Source organism: Oncorhynchus gorbuscha, linkage group LG02 (genome assembly GCF_021184085.1).
Source record: "Oncorhynchus gorbuscha isolate QuinsamMale2020 ecotype Even-year linkage group LG02, OgorEven_v1.0, whole genome shotgun sequence".
Classification (NCBI taxonomy): Eukaryota; Metazoa; Chordata; class Actinopteri; order Salmoniformes; family Salmonidae; genus Oncorhynchus; species Oncorhynchus gorbuscha.
The window spans coordinates 60,604,375-60,624,780 of record NC_060174.1 but is presented as its reverse complement, the minus strand read 5'-3'; the positions used below and the strand labels follow the sequence as shown (position 1 = coordinate 60,624,780).

Sequence of the window (20,406 nt, the reverse complement as noted above, 5' to 3'; positions counted from 1 at the left end):
TACCTGTTGTATTCGGCGCATGTGACAAATACAATTTGATTTGACATAGCCTAATAATGTGTCCTTTTGAGCATTCTTATATGGAAATATCTTGGAAAACATGACTGCCACTGGCATCACATGGTCTGTAGTTCCATCGTGTACTTTATTTCTATGGTCCACCTTAATCAGCATCCATGTCTTGACGGATCACACTGCCCGTCATCGTTCAGTCTGCTTGCATCATCCTCTTCTCACCTCCACTCAATGTGTGTATGTATATATGAAGCCTCCACCCGGTTCGCGTGTGGAATTTTACAACCCCTCTTGATGTACAAAGCTCCTCTGATGACATCAGGCAGAGCCATGTATTTGTGCAAACTCTTAGAATTTTGAATATTGTTGTACTTCTTGATATTCAGTTTCATAGTATTATGCAAATGTTCCCCATATAATCCCCCCAAAAGGCTGTCCGAATACAATGACTAATTGTTTCAAATCAGTTCATTTTACTTGCGAATACTGCAAGCTAACTTTATGCCTGCCGTGTCCTGTAACTGTACTGGCCTCAATTCCAATTCTAATCATGTAATAAATAAATAATTAACGCTATTAGCTAGATTTAAAAAATAATTGATATTGACACATTGTAAAGAATGCATATAATAGCGATGTAGTCCAGAAAGTACACTGAGTAAAAACAGTCGGCACACCACACATGACTTTTAGTCACACATATTTTAGCAGGGAAGAAAATCGAGCCCAGTCAATAATCAGTACCACCAGCATTGATTCAAGACATGGCGGACGACAAGGTTAGTGCCTTAAACTTTAGCCCTATGGAGAGTTAAACATCTTGTGCTTGTATTCTCGGTTGTAGCAGTTGCTTATTAGCTCGTTTTAGGTATATTCGGTGTAGTTAAGGTTACGTGTGACCGTTATTTAGCTTGCTAGCTGTATGTTTTTCCTAAGAAACTGTCAAAACTAGCCCAGCTATGCGAGCTAGCTAACGTTTACTAAACATTACATTCATGTAGCAACCTGACCTGCTGGGCCATTGGTCTAAATATATATAGGTAGCAATTGTACTGGATATGATCGTGAGAATGTAGACTGGAAAAACGATGCTCATATGGCATATTGTTTTAACCGGTAGAATACACGGATAGGACAGGCAGACCGGTGTTTCACCAGATGTATAAATCAGAAGCATCCGGTTGGAATTTGCCAAAGTTTCAATAAATTGTGCGTTGTTTACAAAGATTGGAGGGGCTAATTGAGTTACGGCGCACTTCACAGAGAATGCGTTCTCTAACTGTTATATGCAAATGAGGCTTAATCGCGCCAATATAATCTCTCTAGCTCGTGTTTGGCTCTGCCCACCTCCTTGCTTGTTTCGCCTACTATGCCTAATTTGCTCCCATTGGAAACGACACAGATGAAATATCTTGGTTTTACATATCTTTGTCTGAGCGGTCAAAGCTGTGCACACTAGTCCAGAGTAATCAATAGTCGATCAAGATGTTAAATTCATTCATGCATTAGTATCGGCGAAGAATGGATCTCGTATACACTACAATGGGACTCAGTAAGGATAATTTTGATGGGTTTATTGGATTGTTTTGGGACACACATGTTGGACTAAAGAATCACTTGAGTGTAGATCTACCTTAGATATCAAATCATATTTGTCACTAGCGCCAAATACAACAGGTATTAATACACTATTGACCTTACAGTGAGATGCTTACTTATAAGCCCTTAGCCAACAATGCAGTGTTTTTTAAATAGCTAAAAATAACAAGAATAACAAATAGAAGTAACAAACAATTAAAGAGCAACAATAGCGAGGCTATATTCAGGGGGTACCGGTACAGAGTCAATGTGCGGGGCACCAGTTAGTCGAGGTAATATGTACATGTAGGTAGAGGTATTAAAGTGACTATGTAACTTATAGATAATAACAGAGAGTAGCAGCAGTTAGGCACTCAGGCACAGGAGGTTGGTGGCACCTTAATTTGGGAGGACGGACACATGTTTTCTGTGTCAATAACTTGCCTTGCTTGCAGTCCTAAATTGACTTTTGACTTGTACTACTACCCTTTGAGACAGCTAAAGGATCTGGCAGAGCTCAAGGACCAGCTAGAGGACATTCAGCACCGCATGGAGAAGGAAGTACAGGCTGGGATCCCACAGGTGAGCCGTCAGATGTCCGACACACAAACCAGGTTTTCCAAAAATGTGGCGCCATACATTTGACCGGTTGCACTTTAATTTACTGAACGTTTAAGAAATGTACCGGACCCATATGCATTGGATGCTTAACCTGATTGACTGAAATCACATTTAGATGATGGTAGGCCTAATTCATTTTAACAGAACATGCAACTCGAGGATGCAATGTTGTGTGCCCTTCTTACTGAATTCCGATGCGAATTTGAAGATGTTTGAAGAACTGTTCACAGTTTTACTTTTCCTCAGCCAACAAGAGGAGTAATGAACAGCAAACTCACTAGCCTATGTCAATCTACTATCACCTTTAGTACAAAAGTTTACCTATTCTATTGGTCAACTAAGCTTTTCGTTCTGTGCCAGAGAAATAGCCAAATGGACTCTGGGACCATTGTGGGACAATGGATCCCAAATTAATACAACCATTAGGCCTAGGCTACATCCAAAAAAACATTAAAAAGCAAGGAGACTCATGCAACAGATCAGAACGTTTAGCTTAAGATTTTGAACAACTAGGATTTCTTTACATTATAAGCGCAGCAATGCGCACAAGGCAGTAGGCTACGCGTGAATGTTTATTCCGTAATGAAATGGGTGGGAAAACACCATTGGCAAAAGCGCACAGCACATGTGAGCGATTTCATACCGAGATGAAAATATCTGTTCAAAATTTAGAAAGAGTGGAGATCTAAAGATGCAAAAACTAGCATGGGTTGCTAATATGACTAGGACTGTGCCTTTGGCTACTGGACAATGAAAGACATTTGAAAACCAATTGAACATGAGAGAATAGGCTACTGATTTCATTGGCATAGTCTTTATAAAATAATTTCCTACTCCACGTTTGGTTGGATTTTAATGTAGTAAAACGTTCAGGTATCAAAAAATGAAGTAGTCCTGTATGTTTTCAAAATGCATATTGCCTCCAGCTTATTGCAATGCGTTGTGTGATGTCCTGAAGCCTGCCTAGTTGCCTATGCACTTGAATGGCAAATGGGAAGCATATATTAGCGCTTTTTTAAAATCGTGGCCATCAAAACAGTTTTTTTAACAAGCGATTACATTCAGAATTGTTATAAGCCCAATTATTAGGCTTATAAAAGCATGTTTCACTCCACCATTAACGAACAAGCTGTTTGATGAGCTGTAGTAATCCGTTTTAGCGCTACATTGACAGGTATTTCAACCAATGAATAGGCTAAAATGCATTTTCGCAATGGGATTCTTTTTTTTCTCCTGGACAATTGGCCGGAGCTAATTTTATTTATTTTCGTTTATCTTTTTTTGTGGGTGGGGACCCTGACACACACACAGGACTCAGTATGGTGTCCACCCATGATATGAGTAGGTGAAAACGTGCTTTGGTGATGAAATTTCCCTTTCTTATGTTATATAATATTTTTTGACCAAAACAAATATGATTGTTCATGTTCTGAATCGTTCAGTGGGGTCTTTCTCTAACATATCATTAACATTATATCCCAAAAAGTCATATTTCGTAACCTAGTGCATACGATAATAAGCACCAAGCTCTGTTGACATAACTTAATTAACTAGTGGTGCAGGTTTCTCGTAACAACTTTTGTGGATTTTACATTTTGTGGCCTTTGTCTTCAAAGTTGTTTCCACGGGTCGCCAAAAAAGCAAAATTAGCATGGCAAGAGCTGAACTAAAAGTAAAACGCTTTGAAAATAAAAAAGTTTGATAGATCCTCAGTTCTCCGTTGACATTTCACAAAGAAACATTTTTTTTTTTTGGTGAGAAATGTTCGAAAAAGAACAGTAATTTCAAATGAATTTTTAAAGTGTATACTAAAATGTGAAAATACTACATGTCATGTCTCAAAATCGAAATCCACCTATATTGTTTTATGTCCTGCGGATTTGAGAAGATGATGAGTTCAACGAAAAAGCGAGCCTGTCAGGTAGCCAGTAGCCTTAACTCTTGCACAGAATCCAGCCTAGTTGATGCGATGCAATTTTCCAGATTTCTTTGACCCATTTTTTTCTCTGGCATCCATTGAATTAGACACCCTAATTCCTGCCATCCTACAAAAGTACAAGGGTAAACAATCCAATAGCTTTTGAATGTATTATTATGTAAGTCGCTCTGGATAAGAGCGTCTGCTAAATGACTTAAATGTAAATGTAAATGTATTATGATGGGTGACATGAAGTTTGGACCATTGGTTTTTTTAAGAGGATTATCTACACAATTAACTTATTAGTTTACCAATTGGTCAAAGATACGTTTTTGATTGGGCACCCTAGCCTCGGGCTGTGTTTTCACACAAACATGACCTCTCTTTTCTGTAGTTATTAGGCTATATATCAAGTCTGTTTGTGTGCATGGATGCATAGTGCACAGGTTTTCCATACATCTTGTCAAACTGTCAGATGAGAGCAACTACACACCTGTGTGTTGTGTTTGTTTCTAACATGAGGATTATTGTGTATTTATTTGTTCCAGGGTGGCAGTGTGCTGGCCTCTCCTTTCCTCAAGGGCTTCTTGGCAGGGTATGTTGTGTCTAGGCTGCGATCCTCTGCGGTTTTGGGCGTGGTCCTTGGGACTTGCACAGGCATCTTTGCAGCTCAAAACTTTGGCGTGCCCAACATCGAGGAAACTCTGAAAGACTATTTCAACACTCTTAAAGGACCCAGCAAGTAGCGGCCCTGGTTTTGGGGGGGAAATATGGGGGGGGGTATGGATCTCTGAACCCCTGCCCCCTCAAAAAGATCCATTGGACTACCCCACCTCCAAGCCCTCTATTTTAGATTGCAGAATGTTCTGAACTGAGAAAAAAATATATGATCTGTGTTTGTTAGGAGACATTTTGGGGGAAACGAATTACGCATGAATTACACATTAAGTGTCTTTACAATCATCTCTTGCAATGTGTGCAATAGTCCTGCAGGGACTTTAGTGTATGTTTTTATATTACTGGAAAAATAACATTGTTCCTATTTTATGCAATAGAGATTTTACTTATTGAAGTAGGTGCTTTATAGTGGGAGATCTTATTTGCCTCAGGTCAGTTTTCTATGTCGTCTTGCTCGCAGATCAACCATATAACCTTGTTATACCCAAATGATATGTATAACCTGTAGTATCCAGATTTGAAACATGACTAAGATAATATTATATATACAAATATGTCCCCAAGTAGATACCAGGTTCTCAACCTATTTTTCTGACTTTTAGGTCACTGTAAGTCTACATTATTCACACCCCTTGACTTTTTCCACATGTTGTTGTGTTACAGCCTGAATTTAAAATGGATTACATTTGGATTGTTTTGTCACTGGTCTACACACTACCCCCATAATGTCAAAGTGAAATTACGTTTTTAGAAATGTGTACAAATTAATTAAAAATGAAACGCTGAAATGTCTTCAGTCAATAAGTATTCAACCCCTTTGTTATTGAACGCCTAAATACATTCAGGAGTAAAATAATAATAAGTTGCATGGACTCACTCTGTGTGCAATACGTTTTTAACATGATTTTTGAATGACTACCTCATCTCTGTAGCCCACACATACAATTATCTGTAAGGTCCCTCAGTTGAGCAGTGATTTCCAAACACAGATTCAACCACAAAGACCAGGAACATTTTCCAATGCCTCGCAAAGAAGGGCACCTATTGGCAGATGCGTAAAAAAAATTAATAAGCAGACACTGAATATCCCTTTGAGCATAGTGAAGTTATTAAATACACGATGGATGGTGTATTAATACACCCAGACACTACAAAGATACAGGTATCCTTCCTAACTCATTTGCCAGAGAGGAAGAAAACCACTCAGGGATTTCACCATAACGCCAATGGTGACTTTAAAACAGTTACAGAGTTAATGGCTGTGATAGGAGAAAACTGGGGATGTGTGAAACTTTTGAGGTGGCGCGATTGGCTAAGACACTTGAGGAGGGCGGTCACATGTATTTGTGAGGTACTGGTACTCGCTAAGCAAGCACCGTGACATCCTTTACAAAGGCACTAAAGTAATACTGCATCAAATGTGGCAAAGCAATTCACTTTTTGTCCTGAATACAGTGTTATGTTTGGGGCAAATCCATCAATTTACTGAGTACCGCTCTACATATTTTCAAGCATAGTGATGGTTGCATCATGTTACGGGCAATGTTCCCTGTTTTTTGGCACTGAGCAAATGTCAGGTCTGCTGAGCGCAAACTTGAACGGTGTGAAAATTCTGTGCAGGCAATGTTTGGTGTTCAATGTAGGCCTACATTCCATGAGATTTTTGGAGAAAAAAAAACATGTTGTGGTGATTGATGCAAGAAGACATTTATTACATACCATTATTACAGAGAATCAGACAAATGATGCTTCCCTCTGCCTTTTGGCTACTTAGCTTATTCAAGCCAGTCTCAAAATACAACACGACCCCTTTAAGAGGCTCTTTACCTGACATTCTTTTCAAAGATGTCTAGAAATGTACATGTTCTGTGCTCTTGTAGGAAGCGATCACTTCCCTATTGCTGACTACAAATTACCTATAACGGGGCTAATAACTCACTAACTTGCAAAGAGTATGAACAAAATGTGCATACGTGGCTACATGCAGCTCTCGCTTTCATCTCGAAACAAGTGCATCTACTCATGACCGCACATGCTGTGAACACAGTCCAGTTCAAAGTAAATGGCACAGATCCATTGATGGCAATGGTCTAACTGCATATAGGCCTACTGCAGCTCTGATTGTTTATGCAGCACCAGTCTTGTTTATGCCTCACCATGTAGAGTACGGGCTGATGCATTCCGCCTACAACAAAATCTCTTGCATAGTTTGTTTTGTTTCACTATGTAGCATTGAAAGTGGATAATATTGTGTTGATTCGATTACAATTGCCACAGTAAAGGGAAACGTTGATAGTGTTAACAGGGAAAACTCTTGAACAGTGGTCACCAACCTTTTCTGAGTCAAGATCACTTTGTCAAAATGAGATCTACCATTCAGATTTTTTTAAACATTACTTAAAAACCGTAAGCCTATGCAACGTTAACTAATTAAAAACAGTACTGTAGCAATGAGGTTTGTGCAGTAAACTATAGGCCCAATACATTATCACCGCATATTGGCTTTGCTTGAATTGTCCTGTCAATGCATTGTTGTTCAGGACATTTTTAAAAATTATATTTCAAAATTTGAGGTAGAATATATGATCACACCAGTAATAGATCCGTTGTTTTATTACTTGTGAGGCACAGCTGCGTGAGCATACATTTAAAGACTCAACTAGATAAGACTGAACTACATCAATTCGATAATCAATATTGTGTTGCACCTTTAAACAAAAGCCTAACAAATGAACAACTCTTACAAATAAAGTACAAAGACCAAACTTTTAATTGTGTTTTTTTTAAGACATCCTCTATATCAAATTTTAGGCCGAGCTGCCTGCACACCTGACCCCCACCAGTCTAGTCAATAACTCAACTCTCTCCCGGACAACTTCCTTCCTATCTTTTTACGTGTCAAGGGAAAGGTTTGAAAAGCATACGTTTAATGAAAACACACATATACCTACACATTAACACACAGAAATAGTACATCCTCCATATAATTCATATCATGGGCCTAATTAAGCTCTTTTTGCACACAATATAGCTGGGTCACCCCGTCCTGCCTCTAGGGGTTCACGGCACTGCAGCTCCCCAACCCAACACACCCCACTCAGCTTTAGGATCTTTGTAAAACATTCCTTATTGGTTTTAGGTGTGTTAGGCCAAGGCCAGAGTGACAACCAACAGTACTGCAGACCCCCAGGGCCAGGACTGAGCAGCCTAGCAGCTAGGGATTGCCTAAATTTGTAAGTCGCTCTGGATAAGAGCGTCTGCTAAATGACTTAAATGTAAATGTAAATGTAAATAGGTGTCTACCCTGATGTGGGCATGTTTTCAATACAGACTCTTTTTGTCGTACAGTATTCCACCCAGACGTTATGAAAGTTGGCACAGTATTTCCTTAATCTTGTAATAAATCAAATCTAGTGATACATAATTTGACATTTCAGCCATCCATTATGGGAGGATAACCAACCTTCCAATTAATGACAATACATTTCTTAGCCACTACAAATGCTAGATTACACATTTTCTACTGATAACCATCTCATTATCAACATTTTCAAGCAAACAAAAACAGGCAGAATCTGTAGACATGCAGAGATGACAGAACATACTCTTTGCCAGAATTCAGCCAGAATTCACAAGACCACAAGGTAGCCTAGTGGTTAGAGCATTGGGCCAGTAACCGTAGAGGTTGCTAGATTGAATCCCCAAGCTGAGAAGGTAAAAATATGTTGTTCTGCCTCTGAACAAGGCAGTTAACCCACTGTTCCTAGGCTGTCATTGTAAATAATAATTTGTTCTTAACCGACTTTACCAGTTAGATAACAAAAAATATTTTTTATTTTATTTCACCTTTATTTAACCAGGTATGCTAGTTGAGAACAAGTTCTCGTTTGCAACTGCGACCTGGCCAAGATAAAGCATAGCAGTGTGAACAGACAACACGGAGTTACACATGGAGTAAACAATTAACAAGTCAATAACACAGTAGAAAAAAAGGGGCAGTCTATATACAATGTGTGCAAAAGGCATGAGGAGGTAGGCGAATAATTACAATTTTGCAGATTAACACTGGAGTGATAAATGATCAGATGGTCATGTACAGGTAGAGATATTGGTGTGCAAAAGAGCAGAAAAATAAATAAAAACAGTATAAAAACAGTATGGGAATGAGGTAGGTGAAAATGGGTGGGCTATTTACCAATAGACTATGTACAGCTGCAGCGATCGGTTAGCTGCTCAGGTAGCTGATGTTTGAAGTTGGTGAGGGAGATAAAATTCTCCAACTTCAACGATTTTTGCAGTTCGTTCCAGTCACAGGCAGCAGAGTACTGGAACGAAAGGCGGCCAAATGAGGTGTTGGCTTTAGGGATGATCAGTGAGATACACCTGCTGGAGCGCGTGCTACGGATGGGTGTAGCCATCGTGACCAGTGAACTGAGATAAGGCGGAGCTTTACCTAGCATGGACTTGTAGATGACCTGAAGCCAGTGGGTCTGGCGACGAATATGTAGCGAGGGCCAGCAGACTAGAGCATACAAGTCGCAGTGGTGGGTGGTATAAGGTGCTTTAGTGACAAAACGGATGGCACTGTGATAGACTGCATCCAGTTTGCTGAGTAGAGTGTTGGAAGCCATTTTGTAGATGACATCGCCGAAGTCGAGGATCGGTAGGATAATCAGTTTTACTAGGGTAAGCTTGGCGGCGTGAGTGAAGGAGGCTTTGTTGCGGAATAGAAAGCCGAGTCTTGATTTGATTTTCGATTGGAGATGTTTGATATGAGTCTGGAAGGAGAGTTTGCAGTCTAGCCAGACACCTAGGTACTTATAGATGTCCACATATTCAAGGTCGGAACCATCCAGGGTGGTGATGCTAGTCGGGCATGCGGGTGCAGGCAGCGATCGGTTGAAAAGCATGCATTTGGTTTTACTAGCGTTTAAGAGCAGTTGGAGGCCACGGAAGGAGTGCTGTATGGCATTGAAGCTCGTTTGGAGGTTAGATAGCACAGTGTCCAATGACGGGCCGAAAGTATATAGAATGGTGTCGTCTGCGTAGAGGTGGATCAGGGAATCGCCCGCAGCAAGAGCAACATCATTGATATATACAGAGAAAAGAGTCGGCCCGAGAATTGAACCCTGTGGCACCCCCATAGAGACTGCCAGAGGACCGGACAGCATGCCCTCCGATTTGACACACTGAACTCTGTCTGCAAAGTAATTGGTGAACCAGGCAAGGCAGTCATCCGAAAAACCGAGGCTACTGAGTCTGCCGATAAGAATATGGTGATTGACAGAGTCGAAAGCCTTGGCAAGGTCGATGAAGACGGCTGCACAGTACTGTCTTTTATCGATGGCGGTTATGATATCGTTTAGTACCTTGAGTGTGGCTGAGGTGCACCCGTGACCGGCTCGGAAACCAGATTGCACAGCGGAGAAGGTACGGTGGGATTCGAGATGGTCAGTGACCTGTTTGTTGACTTGGCTTTCGAAGACCTTAGATAGGCAGGGCAGGATGGATATAGGTCTATAACAGTTTGGGTCCAGGGTGTCTCCCCCTTTGAAGAGGGGGATGACTGCGGCAGCTTTCCAATCCTTGGGGATCTCAGACGATATGAAAGAGAGGTTGAACAGGCTGGTAATAAGGGTTGCGACAATGGCGGCGGATAGTTTCAGAAATAGAGGGTCCAGATTGTCAAGCCCAGCTGATTTGTACGGGTCCAGGTTTTGCAGCTCTTTCAGAACATCTGCTATCTGGATTTAGGTAAAGGAGAACCTGGAGCGGCTTGGGCGAGGAGCTGCAGGGGGGGCGGAGCTGTTGGCCGAGGTTGGAGTAGCCAGGCGGAAGGCATGGCCAGCCGTTGAGAAATGCTTATTGAAGTTTTCGATAATCATGGATTTATCTGTGGAGACCGTGTTACCTAGCCTCAGTGCAGTGGGCAGCTGGGAGGAGGTGCTCTTGTTCTCCATGGACTTCACAGTGTCCCAGAACTTTTTGGAGTTGGAGCTACAGGATGCGAACTTCTGCCTGAAGAAGCTGGCCTTAGCTTTCCTGACTGACTGCGTGTATTGGTTCCTGACTTCCCTGAACAGTTGCATATCACTGGGACTATTCGATGCTATTGCAGTCCGCCACAGGATGTTTTTGTGCTGGTCGAGGGCAGTCAGATCTGGAGTGAACCAAGGGCTGTATCTGTTCTTGGTTCTGCATTTTTTGAACGGAGCATGCTTATCTAGAATGGTGAGGAAGTTACTTTTAAAGAATGACCAGGCATCCTCAACTGACGGGATGAGGTCAGTGTCCTTCCAGGATACCCGGGCCAGGTCGATTAGAAAGGCCTGCTCACAGAAGTGTTTTAGGGAGCGTTTGACAGTGATGAGGGGTGGTCGTTTGACTGCGGCTCCGTGGCGGATACAGGCAGTGATCGCTGAGATCCTGGTTGAAGACAGCGGAGGTGTATTTGGAGGGCCAGTTGGTCAGGATGACGTCTATGAGTGTGCCCTTTGTTACGGATTTAGGGTTGTACCTGGTGGGTTCCTTGATAATTTGAGTGAGATTGAGGGCATCTAGCTTAGATTGTAGGACTGCCGGGGTGTTAAGCATATCCCAGTTTAGGTCACCTAACAGAACAAACTCTGAAGCTAGATGGGGGGGCGATCAATTCACAAATGGTGTCCAGGGCACAGCTGGGGGCTGAGGGTGGTCGGCAGCAGGCGGCAACAGTGAGAGACTTATTTCTGGAGAGAGTAATTTTCAAAATTAGTAGTTCGAACTGTTTGGGTATGGACCTGGAAGGTATGACATTACTTTGCAGGCTATCTCTGCAGTAGACTGCAACTCCTCCCCCTTTGGCAGTTATATCTTGACGGAAGATGTTATAGTTGGGTATGGAAATCTCTGAATTTTTGGTGGCCTTCCTGAGCCAGGATTCAGACACGGCAAGGACATCAGGGTTAGCAGAGTGTGCTAAAGCAGTGAGGAAAACAAACTTAGGGAGGAGGCTTCTGATATTGACATGCATGAAACCAAGGCTTTTTTCGATCACAGAAGTCAACAAATGAGGGTGCCTGGGGACATGCAGGGCCTGGGTTTACCTCCACATCACGCGCGGAACAGAGAAGGAGTAGTATGAGGGTGCGGCTAAAGGCTATCAAAACTGGTCGCCTAGAGCGTTGGGGGCAGATAATAAGAGGAGCAGGTTTCTGGGCATGGTAGAATATATTCAGGGCATAATGCGCAGACAGGGGTATGGTGGGGTGCGGGTACAGCGGAGGTAAGCCCAGGCTTGTAGCTAGCTGGTTAGCGTCTGGAGGTTCTTGAGTGTGTTCTAAAAAAAATAATAATAATAGCTTTTCCGTATCACATTGGGTGAGGCAGGTTTCCGGAAGGTATAAACAAATTAAAAATCAAAAAGAGATAGAAAGTAAATGGGTCCAGAGAGTGTTTGGGACGCGGTGATTCAGACGTTTAGCAGGCCTGTGCTAACAAGCTAACAGTTCGTAGGCCCGGGCTAGACAATGTAGCAGTTAGCGGACCGGAGCTAGACAAGCTAGCAGGCCGAATTAGCAAGCAGGGAGATAGCGAGGGCTAGAGAGTTAGCCTTTGGGGGACGTCGCGATGGGGTGAGTCTGTTTATTCCTCTTCATGCGGTGACGTCGACAGACCAGTCGTGGGCCCGGGTATTGTAGCCCAGGAGTATGCTACAGGTGCTCTGGCCGGGCTAGCTTCAGGCTAAGTGGGTGGAAACGCTAGCCAGGGGTAATCATCCGGGGTTGCAGTTTAGCTAGTTGTGAAGATCCAGCTGAAAAATGTTCCGTTTGCGGTGGGAATCCGGGGATGAAAAATAAATAGGTCCGTTGTGCTCTGGTTAGAGTCGCGTTGTTTGAACTGGCGAGAGCTTTCCGGGCTAAAGGTTAGCTGATGACCGGTTAGCTGAAGACCGCTAGCATAGCTGGTGGTTAGCTGGCTAGCTTCAGTTGAGGGGTTCCGGTTCCGAAGTAAATATAAATACTCTAGGAAAAATAGCTACATTGGGTGAGGCGGGTTGCAGGAGAGTATTTGGAAGCTTAGGTTTAGCAAAATGTTTTTAAAGAGGTATGCGAAGAAAAATATGTTTTAAAAAATTAAAAAGAAGCGATATATACAGGGACGGGACCACAGGACGACTTACAGATTTACAGAACATATACAGATGGCGTAAATAACATGTACAAATATGTCCCCTTTTGTGATTTACACCTCCAGCAGAATAATTACATTTCTGAGTGCATGTGTTACCGATGTGAAATGGCTAGCTAGTTAGCGGTGGTGCGTGCTAATAGCGTTTCAATCGGTGACGTCACTCGCTCTGAGACCTTGAAGTAGTTGTTCCCCTTGCTCTGCAAGGGCCGTGGCTTTTGTGGCACGATGGGTAACGATGCTTCGTGGGTGTCAGTTGTTGATGTGTGCAGAGGGTCTCTGGTTCGAAGCGAGGAGAGGGACAGAAGCTAAACTGTTACACATGATATTCAGTTTAACTGGTATATAGTTAGTTCTATGGATGGTCTTAAACTGCAGTAATTTATGTCTGAGATTATATGAACATGACTGGGCATTCTAACATATATCCATTCATCATCATCAATAGCATCTTCCACACATTTTTGTTTGACATGTTTTGTGTCATCGGGAAAAGCCTCTATCAACCCTTGATACAATTTGAAAGTCAACTTCGAGGTTTGTCAGACTGCCTTAAAATAGTTTCAATCTTGGAAACTTCTTGCTTGTCCAGTGTTTAGTGCACAGAGAGAATAAAGTGTTGCATTTGCAAAGGTTTCCTGGCTGCCTGTCCCTGATGAGACCCCTGTCACCATCTGACCCTGCTCAGATGAGGCATGACAAAGCATTACCTTGGTGTACATTTATACATTATATTATCCCAGATCAATCATTGAAGTTACCATTATTCACAGATCCTAGACTGTAGCTACCCAAAGTTCCATCTTGGGTTGATCCATCCACTGATTGTTATAATGTACTGCAAAATTCACCTAAACTCCTTAGTCTGGTCTTCCCTGGCTGTCTGACCCTGCTGGAACACCCGTCACCATCTGATCCTGCTAAGACATGATGAGCATAGTGTTGTGTACTGACTGTGCACCATGACAGTGACGCCTGTAGAGCTGTTTATCCCATGTCAGTTTGAAAAGTAGGGAATTAGCTAGGACAACTGAGGATCAACAATGTTACATTGCTATACTGACTAATAAAAACTCACATTGCACTGAAAAAAACATCAGAATCGGCGTTAAATATTTTGGCTGCTGATTTCATTGTTTGTTTCAGGTCTAGTATGATTGAGGAAAAATTCATAGCTAAAGATAGTGAGCTACCATTAGCTCTAGCTAATGGTACATCGGCAAATTTACTTCTGTTGAAACAGGACAAAACAAAGGCTACAAAACATTTCCATACACACAAGAGCTGTTAGATACTGCCACCTGACAGATAGCTAGAGGCTAGCTAGACCTGATCTGGCTGTGGTAGCTACTACCTAGCAAACTAAACTAGCTACTAGTGGTTAATTCACTTCAGTGGAGAGGGGATGAAACATTAGCTAACGTAACATGTCAGTTATACTACTAGCTCAGCACTGGGAATAAACACATTTTTTCTGTCAAACAGCAGTTACCTTGCTAGCTAGATCTGTCAACTAAAGAGTATCCAGTGTCTGCTCTGCTTGCTTTTACAACTCTGAGAAAAAGTGCAACACACAGAGACAAAGACAGTGGCTGCCTCTGTTCATCTCTCCCATGCTGGTCATATACACCAGCCTTTTAAAAGCTTTGCCTTCACCCAGCCAGCCTGTCCGCACGATCTATGGTGTCCGTATGGTCCTAAATCCAGCCGTATAAAACCGTAAAACAGCCTACCCAACTGCTCTGAGGTGTCTGCAATTTTAGAATATGGGGGAGGTCCTGTCCCCAGTGAACGTTGCGCCCCTGGTGTTGAGTAAAAACTTAAACCTGTCTGCAATTTTAGAATATGGGGGGGGTCCTGTCCCCAGTGAACGTTGCGCCCCTGGTGTTGAGGAAGAACTTAAACCTGTCTGCAATTTTAGAATATGGGGGGGATCCTGTCCCCAGTGAACGTTGCGCCCCTGGTGTTGAGTAAGAACTTAAACCTGAACTCACTCATAAAAACAGCAGCTCGAGGACATCCCGAGTGGCGCAGTGGTCTAAGGAATGGCATCGCAGTGCTAGCTGTGCCACAAGAGATTTCGGGTTCGAGTCCAGGCTCTGTCGCAGCCAGCCACGACCGGGAGACCCATGGGGCGGCGCACAATTGGCCCATCGTCGTTCGGGTTATGGGAGGGTTTGGCCGGCAGGGAAGTCCTTGTCCCATTGTGCACTAGCAAATCCTGTGGCGGGCCAGGCGCAGTGCACGCTGACACGGTCGCCAGGTGTACAGTGTTTCCTCCGACACATTGGTGCGGCTGGCTTCCGGGTTAAGTGTGCATTGTGTCAAGAAGTAGTGCGGCTTGGCTGGGTTGTGTTTCGGAGGATTCACGGCCTTCACCTCTCCCGAGTCCGTACGGGAGTTGCAGTGACGAGACTGTAACTACCAATTGGATACCACGAAATTGGGGAGAAAAAAAGTGGTACATTTTTTTTAATGCCGCTCTTTGCTCTATTTCTTGTCTGTCTCTCACAGTATCAACTTTCAACAGTCACAGTGCATTCTAAAGCATTCAGACCTCTTGCCTTTTCCACATTTTGTTACTTTACAGCCTTATTCTAAAATTGATTAAAAGTTTTTCCCCCTCATTAGTCTACACACAATACCTCATAATGACAAAGCAAAAACAGGCTTTTATACATTTTAGCAAATGTATGAAAATAAAAAAACTGAAATATGACATTTATAAGTATTCAGACCCTTTGTTGAAGCACCTTTGGCAGCGATTACAGCATAGAGTCTTCTTTGGTATGACGCTACAAGCTTGGCACACATGTATTTGTAGAGTTTCTCCCATTCTCCTTTGCAGATCCTTTCAAGGTCTGTCAGGTTGGCTGGGGAGCATCGCTGCACTGTTATTTTCAGGTCTCTCCAGAGATGTTCGATTGGGTTTAAGTCCAGGCTCTGGCTGGGCTACTCAAGGACATTCAGAGACTTATCCCGAAGCCACTCCTGTGTTCTCTTGGCTGTGTGCTTTGGGTCGTTGTCCTGTTGGAAGGTGAACCTTCACCACAGTCTTAGGTCCTGAGCGCTTTGGAGCGGGTTTTCATCAAATATCTCGCTGTACTTTGCTCCATTCATCTTTCCCTTGATCCTGACAATTCTCCCTGCTGCTGAAAAACATCTCCACAGCATGATGCTGCCACCACCATGCTTCACCATAGCGATGGTGCCAGGCTTCCTCCAGATGTGACGCTTGGCATTCAGGCTGAAGAGTTCAATCTTACTAACATTGTTTCTCATGGTCTGTTTCTCATGGTCTGAGAGTCCTTTAGATGCTTTTTGGTAAACTCCAAGTGGGCTGTCATCTGCCTTTTACTGAGGAGTAGCTTCCGTCTGGCCACTCTACCATAAAAGCCTGATTTGTGGAATGCTGCTGAGATGGTTGTCCTTCTGGAAGGTTCTCCCATCTCCACAGAGGAACTCTAAAGCTCTTCCAAAGTGACCATCAGGTTCATGGTCACCTCCCTGACCAAAGCCCTTTTTTAAAATTTCACCTTTATTTAACCAGGTAGGCAAGTTGAGAACAAGTTCTCATTTACAATTGCGACCTAGCCAAGGTTAAGCAAAGCAGTTTGACACATGCAACAACACAGTTACACATGGAGTAAAACAAACATACAGTCAATAATACAGTAGAAAAATAAGTCTATATACAATGTGAGCAAATGAGGTGAGATAAGGGAGGTAAAGGCAAAAAACAGGCCATGGTGGCGAAGTAAATACAATATAGCAAGTAAAACACTGGAATGGTAGATTTGCAGTGGAAGAATGTGCAAAGTAGAGATAGAAATAATGGGTTGCAAAATAGCTAAATAAATAGATAAATAAATACAGTAGGGGGAGAGGTAGTTGTTTGGGCTAAATTATAGATGGGCTATGCACAGGTGCAGTAATCGGTGAGCTGCTCTGACAGCTGGTGCTTAAAGCTAGTGAGGGAGATAAGTGTTTCCAGTTTCAGATATTTTTGTAGTTCGTTCCAGTCATTGGCAGCAGAGAACTGGAAGGAGAGGTGGCCAAAGGAAGAATTGTTTTTGGGGGTGACCAGAGAGATATACCTGCTGGAGCGTGTGCTACAGGTCGGTGCTGATATGGTGACCAGTGAGCTGAGATAAGGGGGGACTTTACCTAGCAGGGTCTTGTAGATGACCTGGAGCCAGTGGGTTTGGCGACGAGTATGAAGCGAGGGCCAGCCAACGAGAGCGTACAGGTCGCAGTGGTGGGTAGCATATGGGGCTTTGGTGACAAAACGGATGGCACTGTGATAGACTGCATCCAATTTATTGAGTAGGATATTGGAGATAGGGTATTGGAAACCACTGTGTTTTTGGGGACCTTCTATGCTGCAGAAATGTTTTGGTACCCTTCCCCATATCTGTTCCTCAACACAATCCTGTCTCGGAGCTCTACGGTACAATTCCCTCGACCTCATGGCTTGGTTTTTGCTCTGATGCACTGTCAACTGTGGGATGTTGTATAGACAGGTGTGTGCCTTTCCAAATCATGTCATGTCCAATCAATTGAATTTATTGGTGGGCTCCAATCAAGTTGTATAAAACAGGAAACAGGATGCACCTGAGCTCAACTTCGAGTCTCATAGCAAAGCGTCTGAATACTTATGTAAATAAGGTATTTCAGGTTTTTATTTGTTATTAATCTACAAACATTTCAAAAATCATGTTTTCTCTTTGTCAATTATGGGGTATTGTGTGTATATTGATGAGGAAATAAAGTAATTTCATCCATTTTAGAATAAGGCTGTAACGTAACAAAAAACTGGAAGGAGTCAAGGGGTCTGAATACTTTCTGAATGCACTGTATACTGCATTGTATACGCAAAATTACTGTTAAAAAAGGTGTTATTTTGGACGCAATATTTGAAGCATACTCAGTACTACTGCACTCTGACTGCAATCTTTTTTTATAAGGTGCTGTGTACTCGGTTAATTGTCGCATGCTGCTTCGGCCACCCAGAGTGGCTCACTTTGCCTCCCGAGTGGCACAGCGGTCTAAGGCATTGCATCTCAGTGCTAGAGGCATCACTACAGACCAGGTTCAATCCCGGGCTGTATCAGAATCGGCCGTGATCGGGAGTCCCATAGGGCGGTGCACAATTGGCCCAGCGTCGTCCAGGTTAGGGGACGGTTTAGGCCGTCATTGTAAAAAATAATTTGTTTTTAACTAACTTGCCTAGTTAAATTAAGGTACAAAATAATAATAAAAGCATATGGCAGTAGTTCAGTTGTCTATTAATAATTTAACATAGCAAGTTTGTATGAAGGTTTGGTTATTAAATGGGTAAACAGTTTATTCTCCATTTAATGAATTTATTCACAGGTAAATAGTAATATGCTCTTACCACTTTGGTGACAAACAAACTTTGCTGTCCTGTTTCTTATTGTCCCCATGGCGGGGAGAAGCTATTCAAGTAAGTTTTTCTTTATTTGTACTATTTTCTACATCAAAACAATGAAATCACACACATGGAATCATGTAGTAACCAAAAGTGTAAAACAAATATTAGGTTTTTCAAAGTAGCCACCCTTTGCCTTGATGACAGCTTTTCACACTTTTGGCATTCTCTCAACCAGCTTCACCTGAAATGCTTTTTCAACAGTCTTGAAGGAATTCCCACATATGCTGAGCACTTGTTGGCTTCTTTTCCTTCACTCTGCTGTCCAGGGGTCATCTGATGCAGCACTCCATCACTCTCCTTCATGGTTAAATAGACCTTACACAGTTGAAGTGTATTATTGTAATGCATACATGCAGACAGCATCATCCAAAGACTGGAGTTTTATACTCCTGGTATTGGATATGACTATAAAAGAATGTCACAGATATTCATACCTGAACCGCACCTTTATTTGCCAAGGTAGAGTACATGATCAGTGAATATATTCAGGCTACAACGTGGGGGAACTCATGCTTGGTAATAACTACATGTGTATATGACTTGCATCTTTGGCACAATACGGTTATGTTATGTTCTACTCAATCCATTGATGCCATTCAGACGGTCTTGAAGTCAATACAACCGGCTGTGATAGCTGAGGTTTATAGCTAGCTAACATTGACATTATAATATTGACATGTAACAGTAATTTTCTGGAATTTATTGGGGATGAATGATTAACTGGTGGAAGCAATTAAAAACCACTGTTCTGAACGAATATTTATACCAAACTTTTTAGGGTCCATACACAGATTGGTAATATAGCTATCTACACATCCATACGTATACAGGTATTTTTTATCCTCCACTACACAATAAGCAATAAAATAGTTAGCTAGCTACATTACTTCAGCTTGCATTGCATGGCAAATGTCAGCAATGCAAGCTTACAAAATTGTACATTCAATTAGCAGTAAATTAAAACAGATGGACAAATCTACACTGGAGTTGCTGACCAAGAAGACAGTGAATGTGGCTGAGTTAAAATTTTAAATATAAATCTACTTGAAAATCTATGGCAAGACTGAAAATGGTTGTCTAGCCATGATCAACAACCAATTTGACAGAGCTTGAAGAATTTTGAAAATAATAACAGGCAAATGTTGTACAGTCCAGGTGTGGAAAGCTCTTAGAGACTTACCAAGAAAGGCTCACATCTGTAATCGATGCCAAAGGTGCTTCTACAAAGTATTGACTCAGGGGTGTGAATTCTTATGTAAATGAGATATTTCTGTATTACATTTCCAAACATTTATAAAAACACGTTTTCCCTTTGTCATTATGGGGTATTGTGTGTAGATGGGTGAGAGACAAAAAAAAAACATATTTAATCCATTTTGAATTCAGGCTGTAACACAACAAAATGTGGAATAAGTCAAGGGGTTTGAATACTTTCTGAAGGCACCGATTGACCTGCTCCAAGTAGACCCGTTTTGTTGTGTCTGGTTGATAGTTTTGAATGAGAAGTGTTCACTGAGTACATCACAAGGCAGTCTATATAATGGTACACAGGGACCTCTACAGGGGAAGTATTGGACCTGCAGTTTGCCTGCATGTCTTGCAGGAAGTACTGGCAGGGGTTCATTAGTCGCATGTACAGGATACACATGGTATACACTGTACAGCGGAATGCTTACTTGTAGGTTCCTTCTCAACAATGCAACAACAATAAGAATTATTAAAAGATAAAGAATTTGAACAAAGTAAATGGCAGTAACAGAATAAATATTTTAGCATAACTATAATACATGAAGGCAGAATTTATAGTCCAGTATTTACTCGTGTATTGGGGAAGAGGGGGAACAAGTGAATAAATTAAGCAGTATAATCAGTAGACTATAATAAACATTTTAGCATAACTTTAATAAAGGAAGAACATTTAGAGTAAAATATTTACAAATGATTCAGATTGGGAAGCAAGTGTTTAAATTGT

General features: G+C 42.0%; 1 protein-coding gene across 1 annotated transcript; it reads left to right on the top strand.

Moving 5' to 3' along the window:
- Positions 1 to 721: 721 nt before the first annotated feature.
- LOC123993441 (SLC35A4 upstream open reading frame protein-like) lies at positions 722 to 5,555 on the top strand. Its single transcript, XM_046295606.1, has 3 exons — positions 722 to 794; positions 2,092 to 2,175; positions 4,681 to 5,555. Exons 1-3 carry the CDS (start codon positions 780 to 782, stop codon positions 4,876 to 4,878), a joined length of 297 nt encoding a protein of 98 aa, XP_046151562.1. The 5' UTR covers positions 722 to 779; the 3' UTR covers positions 4,879 to 5,555.
- Positions 5,556 to 20,406: the final 14,851 nt, after the last annotated feature.